A 21,063-nucleotide genomic window follows, 5' to 3' on the forward strand; every position below is an offset into this window, starting at 1 on the left:
AAACTATTAAAAATTTAGACACTTTTTAAAAAATAAAGGCTTTGAGAAACAACTGTAGCTAGGAGATTTGTGGTTGATGTAATGTGAGGAACCAAAGAAGGAAAAAGCGAAAAACAATTCTAAGGTAATTTAGCTTGAATTCATCTAGAAGATGTGGGGGTGGTAATGTGTGGGCCAGAGAGAATATGATTTATGACCCAATGCACCCAGCCTTGATGATCAACTCTCTGTTTAATGCTCTCATTATGTTTATCACACTGGGCAGGCTTGCGCTCTGGGCTGTACAAAGAGTTTTTCCCTGCTGTACTGATTTCCTTGGAGCTGGGTACAATCCAGAGCATCAGCTCTTTCTCCTGTTGCTGGGAGACAAATTCTCTTTACCCACTCTCATCCCTTGGGCAAAATATTACTTTATTTTTTATCTGTATGGATGCTTTGCCTGCCTGTATGTCTGTGTATCACATGCGTGCCTGGTGCCTGTGGACAGAAGAGGGCATCTGATACCTGAAACTGGAATTACAGATGGTTGTGAGCCACCGTGTGGGTGCTGGGAATTGAACCTGGGTCCTCTAGAAGAACAGACAGTGCTCTTAACCATTGAGCCATATCTGCAGCCCCAGTGGTGGCATTTTGATGTATCAGATGTTTAGGAGTTATGGGTTATGGGTATAGATTCAGTGATGAATGTTTTCATGAGTAAAATAAATCTAATGTGGAAGCAGTATGTAAAGCCTGGTCTTGAGCAATAACCAGTGATAAGTTGAGTAGCACTGGTCAAGAACCCTGACACTTCACAGCTACACTTGTTCCTCAGAGACAGACTCCCATGAAGATGTAGAGGAGGTGTTGGGGCTTGACCACAGAAGAAAGGACACAGGACAGTTGCTTCCCACATCTGAGACATAGTGATCTTCCTACAAGAAATATGCTATAGGCTTGCTTGAATGTATGGATGTGACTATCCATTATAGATGGAAAATATACTTTGAAAATGAATTTAATATGCTATATTAGTTTCACATAGTCATAATAATATACCTAGCACTGGCTACTCACAAAGTAAAGAAATGTTGCCCTTTGGCTCACGATTCTGGGGGTTTGAGCTAAAAAGTGGACAGTCTCTTGGATTTGGGCCTCTTAGAGTGTGGCGTATAGACAAGAGTGCACACGGAAACCTGCGTTCACAGCACAAACCAGGAAACAAAGACTGGGAGACCTGGGTCTCACAGTTCCCTTCAAGGGTGTTTCCCCAGTGACCTAAGTCCCTCCTACTAAGCCCCACCCCCTGGAGGTCCATGGTCTACTTTCATAGCACAATCTTGGGGACCAACTTTTCAACATATGGACCTGAGGAGCTACTCAAATGTTAGCATCACTGGCCCAGCTACCATGGCAACTAAGTTCACCATAGAGCTATTTCTCCTTCGTGACCACAGGGCTGACTGAGAGCTGTGACTCCCCAGCATTAAGGCATTAACAGAAACAATGGCGTACCACTAGATACACAGCGATCAACTCTTAAAATTGGAGCTATGTAGTTTCTATAGAGTGCATATACCTTTGATCCAATGAGCAAGTTGAAAATTCTAAGTTGAATCCTAAGTCAGGGATTCTTCCTCTGTCTCTGTCTCTCTGTCTCTGTCTGTCTCTGCCTCCCCCTGTGTGTATGTTCACATGTTGCAAGATACTGAAATGCTGAATACTTTTGATATGCTTAGAATGACAAGAGACAGAAAGACAACCCAAAATTAGATTTCTCTTTTAAAGGCAAAAAAAAAAAAAAAATGTGGTTTGACACGGGAAGATTTCAGCAAAGGCACCGAGTAGGAAGCAAATTACTATTGTACTTTCAGGTGAGAAAAACAAAGTTAGGCAAGGCATACATTTGCATCACTCTCATGTCAAGATGGTTTCCAGCTCTGACGCTGAGCACACAGATCGGTGGAGAATACAGATAATTTCACATAGCCACCATTCCATGCACCGTCCTGCTCTAAGTGCCCCCTGTAATCTAGCTCTTTCCATCCTCAAAACAGTGATGAGGGAGTTTTTATTTGTATTTCACTGATGAGGACATTGGAGAATGGAGTAGGCACTTCATAAACAAATATATTGCGAAGTTAATAAGCCAAAATCTCACCCATTATTTTCCTTTTTGCTCTTACAAACAACCTATTCTCTCCTCATCCTGAACTTCATTTCCAGTTGGTAACATACATCTGTTCTTCCAAGCCACCAGAATCATTTCTACAAAGACCAAGGAGAACAGAACACTCTGATTAATATGATTATGCTCTAAATTAAACCATTAAATCAGAAACTGTTTGGATTTGTGGATAATTGCAAAAGACCATGACCCCAGAATCCATCTCTTCTACCAGGGCTGTCTGCTTCTGCCAAGCATGTGACGAAGGAAATAGGATCATATCTGTCTTCCTGAGAGAGACTCTGTGGACTGAGTTTATAATTAAACAAATACATAGAACGTTGCTGTTTCCGTAGGTCTAAAACACTGAAACATCAACCGTCTTCCATGGTTCAACGTTATAGATTTTGTCGTGTTTAATGTAGTGTGATGTAGAATTTAATTAAGTAGGGAAGACGATGGGTAGTTACCGGAATTACCAGGAAGGTGTTTTATGATGTACTTCACTTCCCACAATAAATGGCATCAAACTTTAATAAACCCTTCCTCACATCTTCATTTAACTTGCTTTTATATGCCCCGTGTTTACTTACTACTGATTTTACTATTATGTGGCAAGATTGTATTCATTCACACATTTTCCTAAGAGACTTTGCAGTATTGATTGCCCCTTAGTCAATTAATTAGTGATTCAGCATTTCAGCCATGGAACATTCCTAGTTTACAGTTACTTAAGTATATTTTTATCAATACATGTCCCAAAATAAGTGTGGTATTCTATTATAAAAATGTGGCAGGTCTTTCGGGCAACAATAGCTCCTACTAAATTATTGAGTGGGCATTTTCCTAACTACAAAAGAATAGTCACTTAAGCTCACACTCCAGAACTGCTGCTCAAAAATTGATAAACACTGCCCCTTACAGAAGACAGACACATGAAGGCTGGCCTGATTGGCTCATTCTGAGCATGGATTATCATGACTGAACAGTGAGTTGAGTTCTTTATATGAAAACCACTCTCTGTCCATTTAGTGGCATGGGTGTGTTTTGAAGTGTCCTAACATTCTCATTATCAACAAATTCTAGAAAAGGGGTGTTTATAAAATAAATGACTTTTATGAAACATTTTATCATGGTACATATGAATGATAAAAATCTAGAAAATAACTGTACTCCAGGCATACTTGTTAGAAAATAATAAACCACGTCCACAGTGCAAGCTCCTGTAGAAAGTCCCCATCCAACCTGGATCTGCTTACTCTGTCTACAACAACGCTCAGGGCTCTGTATTCCAGAAAGTTCCTGTACTCCAGGATTTGCTATGGATTGGGACGATGGTCCTGTAGAAGTCAACCACCTGGAGGAGGCAGGGCCGACCAAGTGCATGAACAGAGACAGGAAAGTCATGTCTGACACTGGGAATCTGGACACAGGTTGACCTACTCATCTCCATGGTTCACTCACTGGAATGGTTCATTCATTTGTTGACAGGCACGTGTCCCGTCACTGGAGGAGATGTCAGTCAATGGGAAGTCCGGGTTTAGCTTTCCATTTGTACGTGTAACCCCCATTCCTCCATAAATTGTATAAGATAGTTTTCATTTCCATCCTCTGGCTTGTCAGGTACCTGGTTCTCATAGAATCTGGACAAAAGACCATCCTCCAAGAGCCGGTCTCTCTCATAATGTCCGTAGTCCACAGGATCCTGGCCAAAGCTAGGTAAGGAGGGGATGCACAGCCTGCCAGTTTGAGGGTCCCAATCCACCAGGGTTGTGGATGGCTCTTCCTCTGGCCCCTCTTCTGAGCCAGGATGCTCCTGTCCCAGGTGATGTAGGTCTTCAAGAGGTGGGCCTAAGTTTGCTAAAGTTGCCCGAGGCTCAGGTAATTCCCCTGTTCTGGATGCCTCTTCCTGCCCACAGAACTGGTGGTCTTCGGCCTGCCTGTAGAAATCAGTTGGGACACTATACTCATGTTCAGCGTCTGCCTTCCCTGTGGGCGTGGTGCTGCTGAGCCGTTCGTGACGGGCTAGGTGAGCATTGCTGTCACTTTGCTCAGCACTACAGACAACGTCCATCAAATGCGAAGAGTACCCTACGTGCTGCCCCTCCACCTCCTCCAGATGGGGCTCCTGGCTCTCACTGAACTCAGGGTCGTTAAAGCTGGAATCATCGCTGCTTTTTTCCAGGAAGCTCATATCCTTTTGAGAAATTTTAGAATCGTCCAGCACATTGAGGGTGACAAAATTAAGCGTAATTGCTTCAGCAGGCTCAAAGACTCTTTTAATTTCATTTCCATAAATCAAAATCTGCAGAGAGAAGAGAATGGACGTCACCTTTTCACTTTAGAGAGACGTTACAAATAGCGGCCAGCTAGAACTTCCAGGGTCACCCAATGGTGTGAGACCTTCTCTGACCAACTCAGGAGAGGGCATTATGCTTGGCCTAGAGAGGAAACCTCACTCGACCCACAAAATGCAGCTGGAAGTGAACTGCGTCACTGGTGAATGTTCGTCTGGTGTGAGGCTCATGGGTGTGACTGAGAGAGGGGTTGCTGGTGAGTCAATTAAGTTCTGGAATCTTCTCAATTCCTTGAGATTGGAAACTCTGCTAGATGAAGACTGGTGATGAGTAAGACAAGTGAAAGTGAATTCTGTCTGTAGTTAGTAAGCTGGGGCTGCCCAGACTACTAGCCCTTTCCTGGATAGACTGTGGATATGAAATGTACACAGGCATAAAAATAGGATATAAAAAGGGAGTATGATGTTTGGTTTCTATTGTCACCTGAGGAGAAACTCAATGAGGAAGTGTCTATGTCTGGATTAGGTTGGTCTGCGGGCATGCTTGTGAGAGGTTTTCTTAATTAAGCTAAGGGAGGTGAGATGGACACACCCTGAACATGGGCAGCATCTTTTCCTAGGCTGGGTTGCTGTGGGATGTTCTGGATGCTGTGAATGTGTTGCTCTGATTGGTTGATAAATAAAATACGGATTGGCCAGTAGCCAGGCAGGAAGTATAGGTGGAATAAGCAGACAAGGAGACCTGAGGAGGAGACACCATCTCGCCATCCAGGGAACAGCATGTAATGGTACACAGGTAAAGCCACAGAACATGTGGCAGCATATAGATGAACAGAAATTGGCTGAGTTTAAGTGTAAGAGCTAGTCAGTGGTAGACCTGAGCTAACGGCTGAGGAGTTTTAATTAGTATAAGCCTCTGTGTGTTTACTTGGGTCTGAGCAGCTGTGGACTGGGCGGGACACAGGAAAACTTCAGTTACCCTGGGCCTTGGAGGCATTAAATCATGCTTCTCTGTGGTACTCTGCTTCAAGCTCCTACCACTCTCCCTGCCCCCAACTAATAGGCTGTAACCTGGAACTATGAGCTGAAACAATCCTCTTCCCCTATAAAGAGATTTAGTCAAAGTATTCAATTACAGTACCAGAAAAGGGAATGGATACAGGGATAAAATGTTCAAATTGTGCTAGACAAAGGCAAAAAGGAAAAAAGAGGGAGAAAAAGTCATTTCATCTGCTAGTATATGGGAAATTTTAAAAAGTCTAAGCCATGTCAAGGACACACAAGAATAAAGAAAACCAATAAGATCCCCATAACCCCAGCTACTCTGGAAGCTAAGAGAGGAAGGGCCAGCTGAAGCAATTCAGCCAGATCTTGTCTCAGAAGAAAAGATAAAGAATTGTTTGGAGAGATAGCTAAGGGGTGTAATATCATCTGCATGACGAAGGCCCTAAGCTCCATCCTGAGTACCACAGACATAATTTTTGTTCTGCTCTGGGGTCCGTGGAAGGTGGCTGTTATTGAGGGAAACATCAGTGACAAGGTTCCATCTTCCTGTCACCCCATGACATGCTTTCATTTAACTGCTGAGCCCGTTGGGTCCTCTCATCAGATGGTCCTGTAACATCTCATTTGTTTCTTCAACTTGCTTCCTCTTGCAGTGGATGCTCAAGTCCTGGCCTTGTGCTTCCTAAGCGTGTTTAGATTCCATGTTCCAAACCCCTACCCCCATGTCCCATTCCCTTCTTCTTTTCTCCCCAGCTGCATTTACTTTACTAGAACAAGCTGTCTTTATTTTCTAGAAGATCTAAGACATAATGATGATCATAACATTGCAGCTCAGAACCTTGCTGAAAATTCTGTAAAGACTAAATAAAGCTCAACCTTGAGAAGAGTACCACATACTCCCACTACGGGGCCTGATGCCTGTTCTCCAGTGTAGCTCCTCATGGAGGACATGATAGGCTGGTCATGTGATACGCTGGTCACATGATAGGCTGTTCATATGATAAGCTTTCCCACCATGGTATACACTTCCCTTTGTCCTGCTACTTCTTCTGCTTGTAATAAGCATTCTAGCTCTTACTTCTACATTCTTGAACATGAGAACTGATTTCCCCCCCCCATATTAAAGGTTTCAGGGGTTCATTGTACTCCACGAGTCCTCAAAAACTTGTTCTCTTTAGCTTTCACATGCTATCTCTAACGAGGCTTGAACTTTGAGAAAGACAGAGTGATCGTGACTTAAATTCTCTGTTTATCCCACAGCCTTATCTCCAGCACTCACTAATTATGAAAGTGTTTCAAACCTGAGGAAGTTTTAGTGTTGGTATATTTGCGAGTGAATTCAGTACAAAAGCTGTTTTTTGTTTGGTTTTGAGGTGCAGGTGGGGTCACACGCAGGATGGCACACATGCTGGGTAAGGACTCTCTTACTCAGTTACTCTTGGCTCAGAATGTGTTTTAGAATTCATCAACGGCTTAAGGCCACTCCACTCTGATGTGAGACCGTATCTATTCTACCCCTCTTCTCCTCTCTTCCTGTTGCCATAACAGTCTCCCACCATGCCAAGCACTCACCAAATTCGATGGATGTTTTTCTTTGCCAACGTGGATGTAACGGTAAACTGAGTAGCCAATCACGGAAAAAAGAAAGACGATTACAGATGTGGGCAAGACATACCAGAAGATGACTTTAACCTTCAGTGCTGACATTTGATCTGTTAAAGAAAAATCACGGGTCAGGGCTGGACGGTTGTGTTTCTCATCTATACACTGAAAAGTTTCAGCTAATATTGTAAAGGGTCTCAGAATTTGTCATCTCTCTGGCAATAAAGTTCTCAAGGAACCGTCTAAACTCACCTTCATCTTTACAGTAAGGCTGCATTAATAATATAAGTTACTGGGTATTCCAAAATCTTATGTCAGGCTCTGACATTCATCCTGGCTCATGTATGAGAAAATCAATGGATCTGTCAGCCCAGGAATTCACAGCTCTTCAAACCGAACAGCAGCACCCTCTTTAACGAAATCCCTAGTGCCAGACAAGGGAAACCTCCCTTTGAGTTAGTCAGAGGAGTCCAGGAAACTCCTCAAATGTTATAGACCACTGTCATTGCCCTTTGTGGCTTCCCAGAACTTGAAGGTAAGACCCTATTACTGAAGATACCACACACTCTGAACACGGAAATTGGAGAAATCAAGCTGGTTTTGACCTAGAGGCCTTTTCCCTGAGAACCAGATCTCAGTATTTAAAGGTACAATGCAAGCTGCTGAGAAAGAAGCAATCACTAGCCCTACCCTACTATAAAGACTGCAGACCTCAATAACGATCAGCATGACGTCATATACTCAAGGGCACAATAGTGGCTCTTCCATTTCGGGGGTAGCCAACAACCATCTAATTTGACCTAACATTGGCTCAATAGGAGGGAATTCATGCCTGGTTCTATAAACCTAGCCAACTATCCATGGCTGGTGAGGTCATGGACCTCAGAGGAGAATCTATTACTGCCTACTGCCACTTTCCTAAACCAATATAATTTCTAATTGCATTCTAAATATGTACCTGTATCCTCATACCCAAAGACAAGTGTAGCTCCTACCTCTCCCTCATCAAATAAGCTGGTTTTTTTGCAGCAAAGACCATTACAGAAATCCACAACCGGACAAAATGCAACTGACTGTGGAGTGCTCAGTCCCAACTGATCTGTATACCTAACTGGTCATTACATCTAAGGCCCAGGGAACATTCTGAAGTGTAGGTGGGACAATTGTAAGAGCCAGAGGACCAGGATGACTCCTGTGAGAGAGTGTCTTCTAAATGTGACAAGGAAGCTACACCCACGGAATCTAAACATCATGGCCACCTTAAACAAGACCAGCTTACATGGCAATGTGGATGGGGAAATGCTACAAGGCCCCAACCCATAGATAAAGAGCTATAGGCAATTAATGGCTGCTGAGAGAGCCATTCTTCTCCAGGGACAAGGACCCTGGTAGCTTATCTATTTCCAAGTGGTCAGTCCTAAACATGTATACATAGAAACAACACTAAACTGACTGAGCAGGTTATAGTGTGTGTGTGTGTGTGTGTGTGTGTGTGTGTGTGTGTGTGTGTGTATGTGTGTGACAGAGAGAGAGAGAGAGAGAGAGAGAGAGAGAGAGAGAGAGAGAGAGGATGAGGCCATGAATTTGAGAAGTAGTGGGTAATACACAGAGGGAGGGTTGGAGGGGAAGAAGGAGGGGCTAGATTATGTAAATTCAGTGCTTATATATGAAAGCCTCAAAAAAGCTTAAAAATTTTAAGTTAAAACAAAAGATCTCATACTCTCCCATGCTCCTGGTGGGTCTCATTGTCCTCTGTATATATTCAGTACGTGACATGAAGATATGGCACCCTCATACGGTGGCTAACAGATTCATTTTGTGCTGGCGGACCAGTCCTTCTGGGTAGAGCTAAAGCTTAGGGATAATTGTTGGCGGGTAATAACTCACTCTTGGTCCTGTTGGGCCATAGGACTGTAATGACTGAAAGTCTGTCCCATAATGAAAAGGCTTAGTGAAGAGTTTGAAGAGGAATACCCTGGCTGGCTGCTGACCAGATCACAGAGCTGATGCAGGCTCCACTGTGCCTGACAAAGTGGTGGAGCTTGTGGGAACCACTGGACGTTGGGCTGGTTAATTTTATATGCTAACTTGTATAGGCCATAGATATTTGCTAAACACCATTCTAGATGTTCTTTTAGATGTATAGTTTTTAGATGAGATTTAACATTTTAATGAGTAGATTGTGAGCAAGGAAAATTGCTCTCTATAATGTAGCTGATCCTCGTCTACTCAACTGATGCTCTTAAATAAAAGAGACTGATGAACTTCAGTTAGAGGGCATTCTACTACCACATGGCCTTTGGGAATGAACTACAATGCCAGTTGTCCCTAGAGTCCCGAGCTTGAAGCCTACCCTAAAGATTTTGCGCTTTCCAGCTTACACAATGACAAGAGTTGACTCCTTAAAACCTCTGTTGTATCTATCTATCTTGTTGGTTCTGTTTCTGCTGTGGGATGTTCTGTATGCTGTGAATGTGTTGCTCTGATTGGTTGATAAATAAAAAGCTGATTTGCCAGTAGCCAGGCAGGAAGTATAGGCACGGTAAAAAGACAAGGAGAATTCTGAGAACAGAAAGGCTGAGTCAGCAGATACCAGCCTGCCATCCAGAGAGCGGCATGTAACGGCACACAGGTAAAGCCACGGAACACGTGGCAACATATAGATTAACAGAAATGGGCTGAGTTTAAATGTAAGAGCTAGTCAGTGGTAGGCCTGAGCTAATGGCCGAGCAGTTTTAGTTAATATAAGCTTCTGAGTGATTATTTTATAAGCGGCTGCAGGGTTCATGGGGCTTGGCAGGACCAGAGAAAACTTTAGCTACATGTTTCTCCAGAGAACTCTAAGTGCTGCAGAAACACACACACACTCACACACACACACTCACACACACACACACACACACACATCCCGTGCAAACTTAGCATAAACAATAAAACCATAGAACATTCCTTATGCACTAATAAAATCAGCCAGTATGTCACAGAAGTATTTAATCCATGTGGAGGTTGGATACTCTCACTGTCTGATGGAGAGAAAACAGCATAGCATCTATCCCACTATCATCTATAGATGGAAAACAGATGTATTATGATAGTGGTGGTGGGTGATCAACCACACCAGTGGGAAAATCCATCCTGAGCATCCCTTGAAGGCTCTTCTACCCACTCCACAGTCCCCAGAGAGAGTGCTTGTCTGCCTACACAGAAATGTGCCAAGGCTGTGATGTAAATGTTGCAATTGTTGGGCATTTGTCCTACTTTAGATGGGACCTGTTCTGGTTTAGATGGTAGCTCAGCCCTCAGCATAGCCCTTGATGTCACCATTAGACCGGGCTTATCCTGCCTAAGGAGATCATGACAATTGCTGGCACTTAGTGTGCAATAGCACATTTGCTACATTTTCATCTGGGAGGATTTAGTTGAAAAACTTCCTTTCAAGGCAAAGTCCCTAAAGAGACAAAGTTGATATATATATATATATATATATATATATATATATATATATATATATATATATATATAGAGAGAGAGAGAGAGAGAGAGAGAGAGGGAGAGAGAGAGAGAGAGAGAGAGAGAGAAAGCAGTGTCTTGGAAGGTGTCATTGACTGAGTGAGATATTATGGGAAACTTCAGTACTAGAAATGGTGTGCCTGTATCTGTTCCTTTTACCACACCATCGAGGAAATGGGCTCCATGTTCTTACAGGGAAGAAGCTGGTTGAGCTGTTCTTAGTTGCCTTAGCTCTGCCGGTTGAGTAAACGAGCTCCTTCGGATGGTAGGTAAATGACCTGCCATTCGGCACTGATCAAACTGATAGGGAACACAGCACTTATTCCGGACACAAAATGGATTCCTCCGGCCTGCTTTGTGTCCCGTTCCTGCTTGCTTGGCATTTGAGGTTTATTTGTATTAGGTTTGAGAATCCTTTCTTGTCAAAGAGATAACATGATAGAGTGAGACTCAAAAGTAAAGCTATTTACTGCTCCTATGTGCTTCCAACACTTTTACTTTTCCTGGGGATTGTTTCACCTTGAAAAGGAAGAGGAACGCAACAGGGGTGGGGTTGGGGGAGGGGTAAGGGTGGGACAGGGGCTAGGGATACTTCTATTTTTTTTTCTTTTCATTTTTCGAGACAGGGTTTCTTTGTGTAGCCCTGGTTGTCCTGGAGCTTGCTCTATAGACCAGGCTAGCCTCGAACTCAGAGATTCATTGCCTCTGTCTCCTAAGTGCTGGGATTAAAGGTGTGTGTCACCACTGACTGGCTAAGGGCTGTGGGTTCTCAGTCAAGGATGGGGAAAGAACCAGAACCTGCAAGAGGCTGAAAGCATGTTAGAGGGAGGATCAGAATGATAATGGATGAAGATCCCATGATGAAGGAGGACCAGAATGATAATAGATGAAGACCATGTTGATGAAGGAGGATCAGAATGATCATGGACGAAGACCACCCAATGAAGGAGGACCAGAATGATCATGGATGAAGACCATCCAATGAAGGAGGACCAGAATGATCATGGATGAAGACTATCCAATGAAGGAGGACCAGAATGATAATGGATGAAAACCATCCTGTTGTAGGAGGATCAGAATGATCATGGATGAAGACCATCTGATCATGCAGCGGAACTTGAGTGTCTATCTGTCCTCCATTTCCAGGGTTTGAGTTGAAGTTCTCACTCTAGGGCAGACTTATTAAACAAACACAAGGCTCATAACTCCAGGTCTCTTAAAAGAAGCACCCAAAATCACAATTCCCTGGGAGCCTTGCTCAGAAAACACAGGAAGAAGGCAGAGAGAAGCAACTGTAAGAGAGTGATTCTGGTGACCCCACATCCGTCCGCAGCTGACAAGGGACAGGTGATGTCTGAAGGCAACTTAAGGGGCCTGTCATTTGTATCCCAAGGGAGATCAGGGCAGTGGCATTTGAAAGTGTTCCCAGGGCAATGCTTTGCTTCCTGCTCTATAGTTCTTGGGTGTTCTCCAAGGCTTGGCTAGAGTGACTATGGCTGGATAGATGAAAAATGATTCGTATGAAAGTTCTTAATTCTATTCCCAAGGTAGGAAGCTTTGTTAACTGGGGAGGATTGTTGCCAGTGGACTCCTGCTGACAGTTCCCAGATGTTGTGACAACCCTCCTTAATACTGACCAAGCTCAATAGCAAAACCTCAGACAGTTCAATGTATTTAGAGAAGTAGATGTTTTACCAGTGTTTTAGCCTGATTTTCATAGACATGGATTTGTTAAGACTCTATCTAAACTGTTATATTTTTTTTCTGTTTTATTAGCTTTCTTTCCTAAGGCTAGCTAAAGTCTCTTGCAGCTTACCTTCCAGAGTACTGATGCATTGCTTCTGAGAAGGCAGAGTGAGGCGAGGCGGCCCTGGCACCAAGGACTCCACATGGATACAGTACAGAGTGCTCGGTTCCAGCCAGCTGAGTACCAATGTGCTGTTGGTGATACACTGTGACCACTGGGGTAGGGAAGTGCAAACAGAGATTAGAACCAAAGATGCTAGGACCTCCCCAGGGACAGCTCTAGATAGAAGTGAAAGGCCAAGATGCCACCAGATCCTTTCTGTCACTATAAGCTTTTTTTTTTCAACATAGGTTCAAAAATATATTTTCATTTAGCTGAGTAGAACATCATTAGAAATGGACCAATTCAAGCAACACTTCTAAGTAATAACTCAAGATAGAGTTCTTGCTTAACTTTGTCCTGTGTTCTTGCTCATATGTATATATATATATATATGTATATTTTCTATTATATATATATTGCCTGGAAAGTGATTGATAGATGCTGTGTAAGTAAAGATGCTTCATCAGGTGAAATGCCAGATCGCTCTATACTTCAATTGTGACTTAATGCACTGTTAACAGTACACTTCTGCAGGGAAAGGCCTGAAGTCTCCTCAGCTCTCATTTTATCTTGTGCAATATCTCTTTTGAATAGTGTCAGCTGCCACATTCTCAAAAGAGAACTGGAGCACCAGGATTGCCTGTGGCAGCCCAGAAAGTGACACCCAGAGGCTAGACCCCATCCCAGGCAGGGCTCACCCTTCTTCTCGATTTAGTGTCATACACAGACACGTTGTATCTCAGATTGGAGTATATTTGTTGCATAGAAACAGAGTCATCTGTGGGATTTCTTTTCCACTTCTCTGGTGCTGTCAGGGTAATAGAGATGGACTTCTCGCCACTTGTCAGGGCAACCTCTGGTGGGCCAACTTGGGCTTAGAGGAGAAGAGGGTATTAGCATTTTCAGGTGTGAAAAAACCCTGAGGTAAAACTTCAGAACAATCCTACTTGGATCAAAGACCTAAAACCACCCTCTTATGAGAGATCCTGCCACCATATAAGCCCAGATGTTCTTTGCTGGCCACAGGATCTTTACTGCAAGGACTCTACTCAGTTTGTGGTTCAAAAGCAGTCACTGGCAGCAGTATAAATACGTGAACAAGGTTGCTGTTCTGGAAAATTTTAGATACAGACACTGAAATTTACAAAATATTTTATAGATAATTTATTTTTAAAATTTATTTATTTTTATTTTATGTGTTATGGGTGTTTTGCCTGCATGTATGTCTGTGGACCACATTGCATGCATTGCCGGTGGAGGCCAGAAGAGGGCGTCGGATCCTGTGGAACTGGAGTTAGATGTGGTTGTGAACCATGTGGGTGCTGGGAACTAAACCTGAGTCCTCTGCAAAGAGCAACATGTGTTCTTTACTGCTGAGCCATCGCGCCAGCCCCTGACATTGAAATTTAAATTTCGTATCATTTTCACACGTCAAAAATACTGTTTTACTTACAAAGCTATTTTAAAAATATAAATAGTATTCTTAGCTCATGACCTCATGACCTGTTGAAAACCAGAGGCGCTAGACCTGACCTGAGGGCACGGGTTACCAGCCTCCCACCGGGCAGACTCCTGGAAAAGGCACCACCTTCTGGGGCCTCTGCAGCCCTTGGCTGTTTCATTATGGTGGCTCTGCCTGCATTCTTCATGGTTGGGCCAGTCACATATCAGGGGAAGGAAAATTATAAAAGCAAATAGCAGGAGTATTCTTGCCTTAATTTGAGTTACACCTAGAAACCACAGCACAATGCCAAGTTTAATGAAAAAGAGATTTTTGTTGTGCATTCAGGGCACATGTCAACGATGAACTAACCTATAATGTATTTTCTAATGCATAGCCTCTGCTATGATAAAACAATGACAAGACAAAATCAAAGTTTGGTATTATTGACACCTGTCTTTAACTCTAAATCTGAGAGAGACCTTAAAGATGCCTTGGCCAAATCTATTGATCTATGGATTTGACTCTGGGGTTCACCCACATGAAACACCAGGGCAGGTTATTCAACCAGCTCTACAAACCAGAGTCAAGCAGACCCTTTCTTCTGGGCAAGGTTGCCTATGAGGCCAGCATATCACAACAGCAATCCAGATTAGTTCATGCTTAGTGGACAGTGGCATTACTCACTTTCTAAGAAAGGATAGAACCGTTCTGTTTCAGCCCATTCGGAACACTTGGTTTCCTGAATGGCCTTCACCTTGGCGTAGTACTGATGCTCATAGTCTGAGGTCTCCGCAGAGAGATCGCAGTAGGTCCTGCTGATGCTTCTGCATTCAGATGCACTCAGCCATTTCTTCTGCCCGTATCTGCTAAGAAAGAAACTATGAATTAATAATGAGCCCCCTTACATGCTTTACGATTTAAAAAAGTCATTATATAAAAGTGAACGGAGGACCTTCTCTTCAGCAAAACACAGATGCCTGTCATTCTGATAAAATTGAATCCCCTTTTGTGGCTGTCGATATTTTTATTAGCTGTCAGGAGCCTGAGTCAGAGTTTCTACAAACACTATGCTTTTCTGTGAATTACAATGTGCATAGTACATTCTGGAAGCATGGTACAGTTTCATACTTCAATGACAGTAAAACTTTTATATACCGTGTGATCAATCTCTAGTAATTAAGTTTTTAGTCTATATGAAGTTAGTTTGATGGATGCATTAAAGGAAAGTTAACCTTTTTCTTAATTGGAGGAGACATTACTTTGACATTCTCATAAAATTTAAAACTTTAGTAAGTATTAAGAGTCTGGGGGCCGGGCGGTGGTGGCGCACGCCTTTAAACCCAGCACTCGGGAGGCAGAGCCAGGCGGATCTCTGTGAGTTCGAGGCCAGTCTGGACTACCAAGTGAGTCCCAGGAAAGGCACAAAGCTACACAGAGAAACCCTGTCTCGAAAAACCAAAAAAAAAAAAAAAAAAAAAAAAAAAAAGAGTCTGGGGGAAATTTTACTAGGATACAGCGTGTCTGAGTGTACCATAACTGTATTGCTATTAAATTGAGGACGTTGTCCATATTGTTTTGTTGTTGTTGTTAAAATACAACATCCAGAGAAAATGGGGAGGGAGAAACATTTTCAGCACTTCTCAGGTAAGAGAGACTGTGGCATAAAAAGCTCAGTGAAGTGCTAAGTCAGCTGGGGAGACAGGGTTGTCCTGAAGGCTACTGAAGACATTAAAGCAGGACTTTGGGGAAGAAGATGACAGGCCTGGTTTAGAAGGCTGGCCACTCATCTCTAGAGAGTGCAGTGTGTTGGTGGTAGCAACGCACAGAGCAGTTTGGAAGGCAGTGCTGTGGTCCAGGAGGAAGGTGTGAGCGGTATGGACAAGGATGGTAGAGAAATGAATAAGGACACAATAAAAACAAGAACTGTTAGGGGCCAGGACCAGGTGACTGAGTGCCTGCCAGGGATCACACAGTAAAGATGATGGAATATCTCTTTCTGTTTAGGGCAAGAGCATGGACTATGGTAATATTTACAAGATAAAGATCACCAAAGAAGAGTGGGTTTGGGAATTGGGGAGGGGAGGGATAGGAGGAAGGGAAACTAATAAATTCAGCAGTGCCAGGCTGCATTTGAGCTGTGTTGAGAGTTCTCCAAATGCAGGAGCTCGGGGTTCAAGAGAGAGGTATGAGGGGGCGGCAGTGATTTTGGAGTCATTAGACGGAGTGCGCATGGATGGCTTAGGCAGGAATACCCAGAGAAAAGTCTGGATTAAAACCTCAGAGGCATTAAGGTGGGTGCAAAATAGACTTGGGAATAGCAGCAAAAGTGGGGAGTGGAGAAACATTCATCACAAAAGTCATGGCAGAGTATGTCTTGATAAGGAGGATTTGGCAACGTTACTGAGTATTGCTAAATTTGTCCAAAGATGTGGCAACAGAGTCCTGAGGCAAATCTCTTTAAGGTCATAAATGCCACATCTGCCAAAAGATGTTAGACATACAATCATATCTCAATCACCTTCTCCTTGTAGATTATCAACAGTGCCTGGGGACTTTCTGATCAATGATGAAAGGAAAAATGGGTCTGCATTTACATATATAGTTATATTTTGATTCAGTTTGTAAAACAGACTATCTAACACAGAGAAACAGGCTTTACCAGATTATACCCAAACTTCTCTTCTTGCTGTGCATTTGGTTGTCCATACCATTCCATTTCTTTCTTGAAAAGATACTATTCGTGTTACTCAAAACTGATTTACTTTTCAATTTCACTTTATTCTTTTGTTTTGGTCTTTCGAGATGGCGGTCTCATATGGTCTAGGCTAGTCTCGAACTCTCTATGTAGCTGATAATGACCTTGAACTCCTGATCCCTTGCTTCTATCTTCCAGGTGTTAGGATTAGGAATGTGGCCTCATGCTGATTTCTTGTCCTGTCAGCAGGTCTTGACTTGAAGTCAGAAAAATACTGTCCCTGCTTCCTTTGTGTTCCTTTTGTAAACTGCCTCACCCTGCCAAGGGCAGGGCACCTCCTTACCATGCAGATGCTGACCGAGAAGAAAATGCCTGTTGCTGATATCTGAATGGGAGATCTGACAAATATTCCAGTGACAATAATCTCCCACAGGACGAATCTTGTGGGGGCCTCGCCGGTCTCCATCTATTTCTAGTAAGCACAGCAAACACCTGTGAGTGCCCAGTGAGACGAGGGGGGTTCTCCTGGCTTACGTATTTCACCTCACTGAACTGTGTGGCAACCCCGGGAAGTGGGCTTCACTGGTTTTGCCCCATTTCTACAGAGCTGGAAATTGAAACTCAGGAAGATTAAGGGATCCAGTCAAGTTTGCAGAAGCAGCAAGAATTGATCTGAAATTGGAATCACTTTCCCCAGTGTCAAAGCTGATGTTTTGGGTGCCATGCCATTTTCGACACCAAATTGTTTTGTGGGTATAATATAAACTTTAAACATTTTGCTCTGGAAACAAACCTCCCTAACAGTATAAAAGCGTGTAACCTGCTCAAGGTTACTCAGCTAGGTTCACAACCTGGCCATGAACCTAAGACTGTCCGATTCCAGCACTGCACCCTGTGTTCCTGTCCACTTGGTTCATACCCAGGGATGTCAGAACTCCTATGGGACAAGTGTCTTTTTAAGGACTCATTTTAGAAAGTTGCACAGTATAACTTATTTGTTCTCATACAGCAATGACAATCCTGGTTATTATTATTATTATTATTATTATTATTATTATTATTATTATAAGTTCTTTCTGAAGCACTGGGAAGTCAGAAGGGCAGAGCAAGCTCTTTGCCCCACCTAATGGAAGGAGGAGTGAGGACATGCTGGTGAGTCATTGCTCTGTGTAAAGCTGAAGTCTTTCTTTAAACCCCGGCTCCTGAGACTATCCTTGGAAATGAGAATGGAGTGCTAGAAAAAGGCAACGAGGAGTATTCCCTGAAGTTTTTGCCCAGCTTTAGTGGTCCGAATTAATTTTCCAAGGACAAAGATGGCCATTCTCTTTTGCAAATGTGGTTCATGTTTTTAAAGTTCAGGAAGTATAACCAAGGGAGAAATAAATTACCCTTACAACTCATTAACCAGAAACATTTGGTGTGAATGATGCTGGGCACTTTATCCTACTTACAGAAAGAAGGATGATTAGACAGCTACATAGACAGAAATCAGGTCGTACCTGAAGCACATATTTCTAATAAAGCAGTGACTTTCACTTTATTTGAATCTTAATCAAAAGAAATGAGGTAACCTGAAAATAATTGCTGAAATCCAAATGTTCTGTTACCATGAGAAATATTAGTTCCTTATGACTTTCTAAATGAAGAAAATGGTTTTGAAGACTACTGGAAAAGTTAGTTATTAAATGATGATACACAGGCATTGTATCCATGGGTTCCAATTCTGTGGATTAAATCTGCTGTGGATTAAAAACATTGGAGAAAGAATTGCTTCTTTACTGAACATCTGTAGTATGGCAGTACTTTGATAGCATTTATACTGGTAGCATGCATTATAATAACCTAGGGTAGCTTGAGGAGTATAGGTAGGTATGTGCAGATTATAGGCAAATGCCATGTCATCTAATAGAAAGGTCTGATGCATCTGTGGAAGGTCCAGAACCAATTCCTCATGGATGCCAAGAAAACAAGAAAGGTCTACAGTCACACTTCCTGTCACCATTCAGTCTAGAAGAATTCTACATTCAACCCCGTTTTTCAGTACATGCTTGTAATCCTGGCTCTTGGGAGCTAGATAGAAGAATTAGGAGTTCAAAGTAATCCTCAGCTGTGTTGAAAGTCAGAGGCTAGCCTGGGCTACATGAGGCCCCATCTCAAAAACAAGAACAAGCAAACATACAGAAAAGATTGTGTTGTCTATCTACTTTAATAAAACAACATAGACCATTATTCTATGAATTCTTCTCTTACTCCCATGGGAAAGGTCTTGGAGGAACTTTTTATTTGAATTCACTTGCCTCTTTCACTCTCAATAATCATGGGTAGGTGCTATCCCAATTTCTTACTAGGGCTTCGAATGTGGCTACCTGTTGGCTAATTAGGCAAGCCTCATCTGTCATAGACTAAAAGCTGCGTGAAAGACCCCAAACAAAACCAGCAAAAGAACCATCTATCCGAGCCCACGAGACCACAGTTCTCGAACTGTGAGAAAGAATAAAATAATATTTAAAAGTCTGAGGTGTACGAGTGGGAGTCAGATAATGAGCTTTCTCTGTGCAGAATTTTAAAGTTCTGCTTCTGTCAGATTCTCTTTTATCAAATCTATTATTCCCTCTGCTGGAGCGCCTGCTTGCCTTTAGCTTGTGGACTCCTGGGGGCCGATGTGGCTCATGGCATTCCTGTAAGGTCACGGTCTGCTTGGGCTGCCAACTGTTCTCTACCGCTTCTTTCTTCCTGCCTCTCTCTCTTCCTCTAGAATTGTCACCGCCCTGTGACTAGGCCTCCATGATGAGTGTGTCACTGCAGGTCCCCTTCCTCTGACATTCTGTGGCACCAAGCTGTGGCTCCTTGGGGCTGTCTCTTCAGTTACTGGTACCTTCTTAGAGTGTTAGATGAGCAGTTGAGTACCTATTACTGAGGAATCATTCGTACCCATGGAGCTCAAGGGGTAGAGATGGTTCAGTGGTTAGGAGCATTTGCTATTCTTCCAGAGGTTTCCAGCACCCACACCAAGGGCACACAACCGCCTCTAACTCCAGCTCCAGGTGATCTGGACCCTCTTGTGGCCTTCATGGGCACCTGCACACATTTGGCATACCCTCACACAGACACGTACACATGTGAAACACACATGCATAAAGAAAAAGAAATCTTAAATAAAAAGCAGTCCTTAAAAATAAAAGAAAGAAGTGCTGGTTTTCTTTTGGAATCTGTGGTGGTCTCACTCTGGGTTCTACAGGATTTGGTTTGGTTGCTTCACAGTTGGTGGTCTGGGTTATGTCCTTCTCCTTTAGTCTCTAGAGATGGACACCGTCTTGTCTATTTTGCATTCTCTCTTGCCTGTGAAGGGTCCTGAAGGACAAGTGAAAAGGGTCCATGTGCTGTTCTGTTTAGTAGGAACAGGCCATCACATAGAATTCTGCCTTAAGCTTAGAGATCTCAGAGTTGGTGGGTCACTTCGTTTGCCTATCCAGAGTCTACCTCTCTAACCAACTTCTTTTCTCCACTCATTTGTTACCTACCCTGTGTGTATCTGCATGTGCACTAGTGTGTGCACACATGCCCATGCACATACCACACTGTGCACATGTGGGTGGAAGAGGACACTGGCTGGAGTCAGTTCTCTCCTTCCAGCACGTGGGTCCCAAGAATGGAATTCAGGTCCTCAGGCTTGGTGACAAACACCTTAACCTGCTGAGCCATCTTGCTGGCCCCTTTTATCAATTTTTGTAAGCATGTCCTCATGCTCTTGCCTGAATGTTCAACATTTCTGGCTCCAAAAAAAAACAACCACTTTATAATTTATTATAACATCAAAGAAACAGGAAATGTCTGAACTTTTCTTTTTCAAAGAACTTAATGCCATAGAAAGTTTGCTTCCACACAATCAGCAGGAGTCTGAGACTTGTGCTTAGAGACGACTTGCAAAGAAAAGCAGCAACTTACATGAAATACTGCACCGTGTATGTGACTTCAACTCCACGTAGACCCTGGGGTGGATTCCAATGCAGGACATTCTTCATGTTGACAGATAAGAAGGTGATATTTGTAGGTTTAGGCAAACCGCCAGAGACACAAGGAACTGGAAAAGGAGTGGGAAAGAATTGGCGTTTTAATGAAAGGAAGGAAAACTTAATCCCTAAAGTAAGTGCTGACCTTTAAGACAGCCCCAACGCCCCAGACTCTGCATTTCTTCTCACACTCAACCTGAGTGGGGGCTGTGATTTAGGTCATCCAAGAGCATCTAGCAAATGTGACTCTGGAATTAAGGCATAAGCATCCTTGAAGCATCCAGTTTTTGTGCTTTTAGCCTCCTGAGTAGTGTACAAAATGGCAGTCAGGGTGATGGAGAAGGACAACTCTGAGGGGTCACTTGAAGGAGAGAGAGGGTCGGCTACCCCGATATCCCAGCTGAGCTCAGGCTTCCGCAGGAAGTAGCTGTGCCCACTCCAGCCCCAGCTGCCCTAGACTGACGCTGCAGGAAGGACCTCAAAGGAAACCAGCCAAACCGTGCAGC

The 21,063-nt window shown here is 43.2% G+C and overlaps 1 protein-coding gene across 2 annotated transcripts; it reads right to left on the bottom strand.

Annotated features, from left to right (window-relative positions):
• Positions 1-3,686: 3,686 nt before the first annotated feature.
• On the bottom strand, positions 3,687-20,584 carry Il20ra (interleukin 20 receptor subunit alpha). Of its 2 annotated transcripts, XM_059273050.1 has the most exons (6): positions 20,493-20,584; positions 14,537-14,715; positions 13,107-13,282; positions 12,376-12,520; positions 7,020-7,159; positions 3,687-4,451 (listed from the first exon to the last, which is right to left on the bottom strand). In XM_059273050.1, the coding sequence occupies exons 1-6, from the start codon at positions 20,567-20,569 to the stop codon at positions 3,687-3,689; spliced, it is 1,482 nt and encodes a 493-aa protein (XP_059129033.1). In that variant the 5' UTR covers positions 20,570-20,584. The 2 variants fall into 2 exon arrangements, with proteins under 2 accessions (XP_059129033.1, XP_059129032.1); XM_059273049.1 differs by lacking the exon at positions 14,537-14,715 and having other exon boundaries at positions 20,493-20,562.
• Between the last annotated feature and the right edge of the window lie 479 nt (positions 20,585-21,063).

Source organism: Peromyscus eremicus, chromosome 8b, assembly GCF_949786415.1.
Source record: "Peromyscus eremicus chromosome 8b, PerEre_H2_v1, whole genome shotgun sequence".
Classification (NCBI taxonomy): domain Eukaryota; kingdom Metazoa; phylum Chordata; class Mammalia; order Rodentia; family Cricetidae; genus Peromyscus; species Peromyscus eremicus.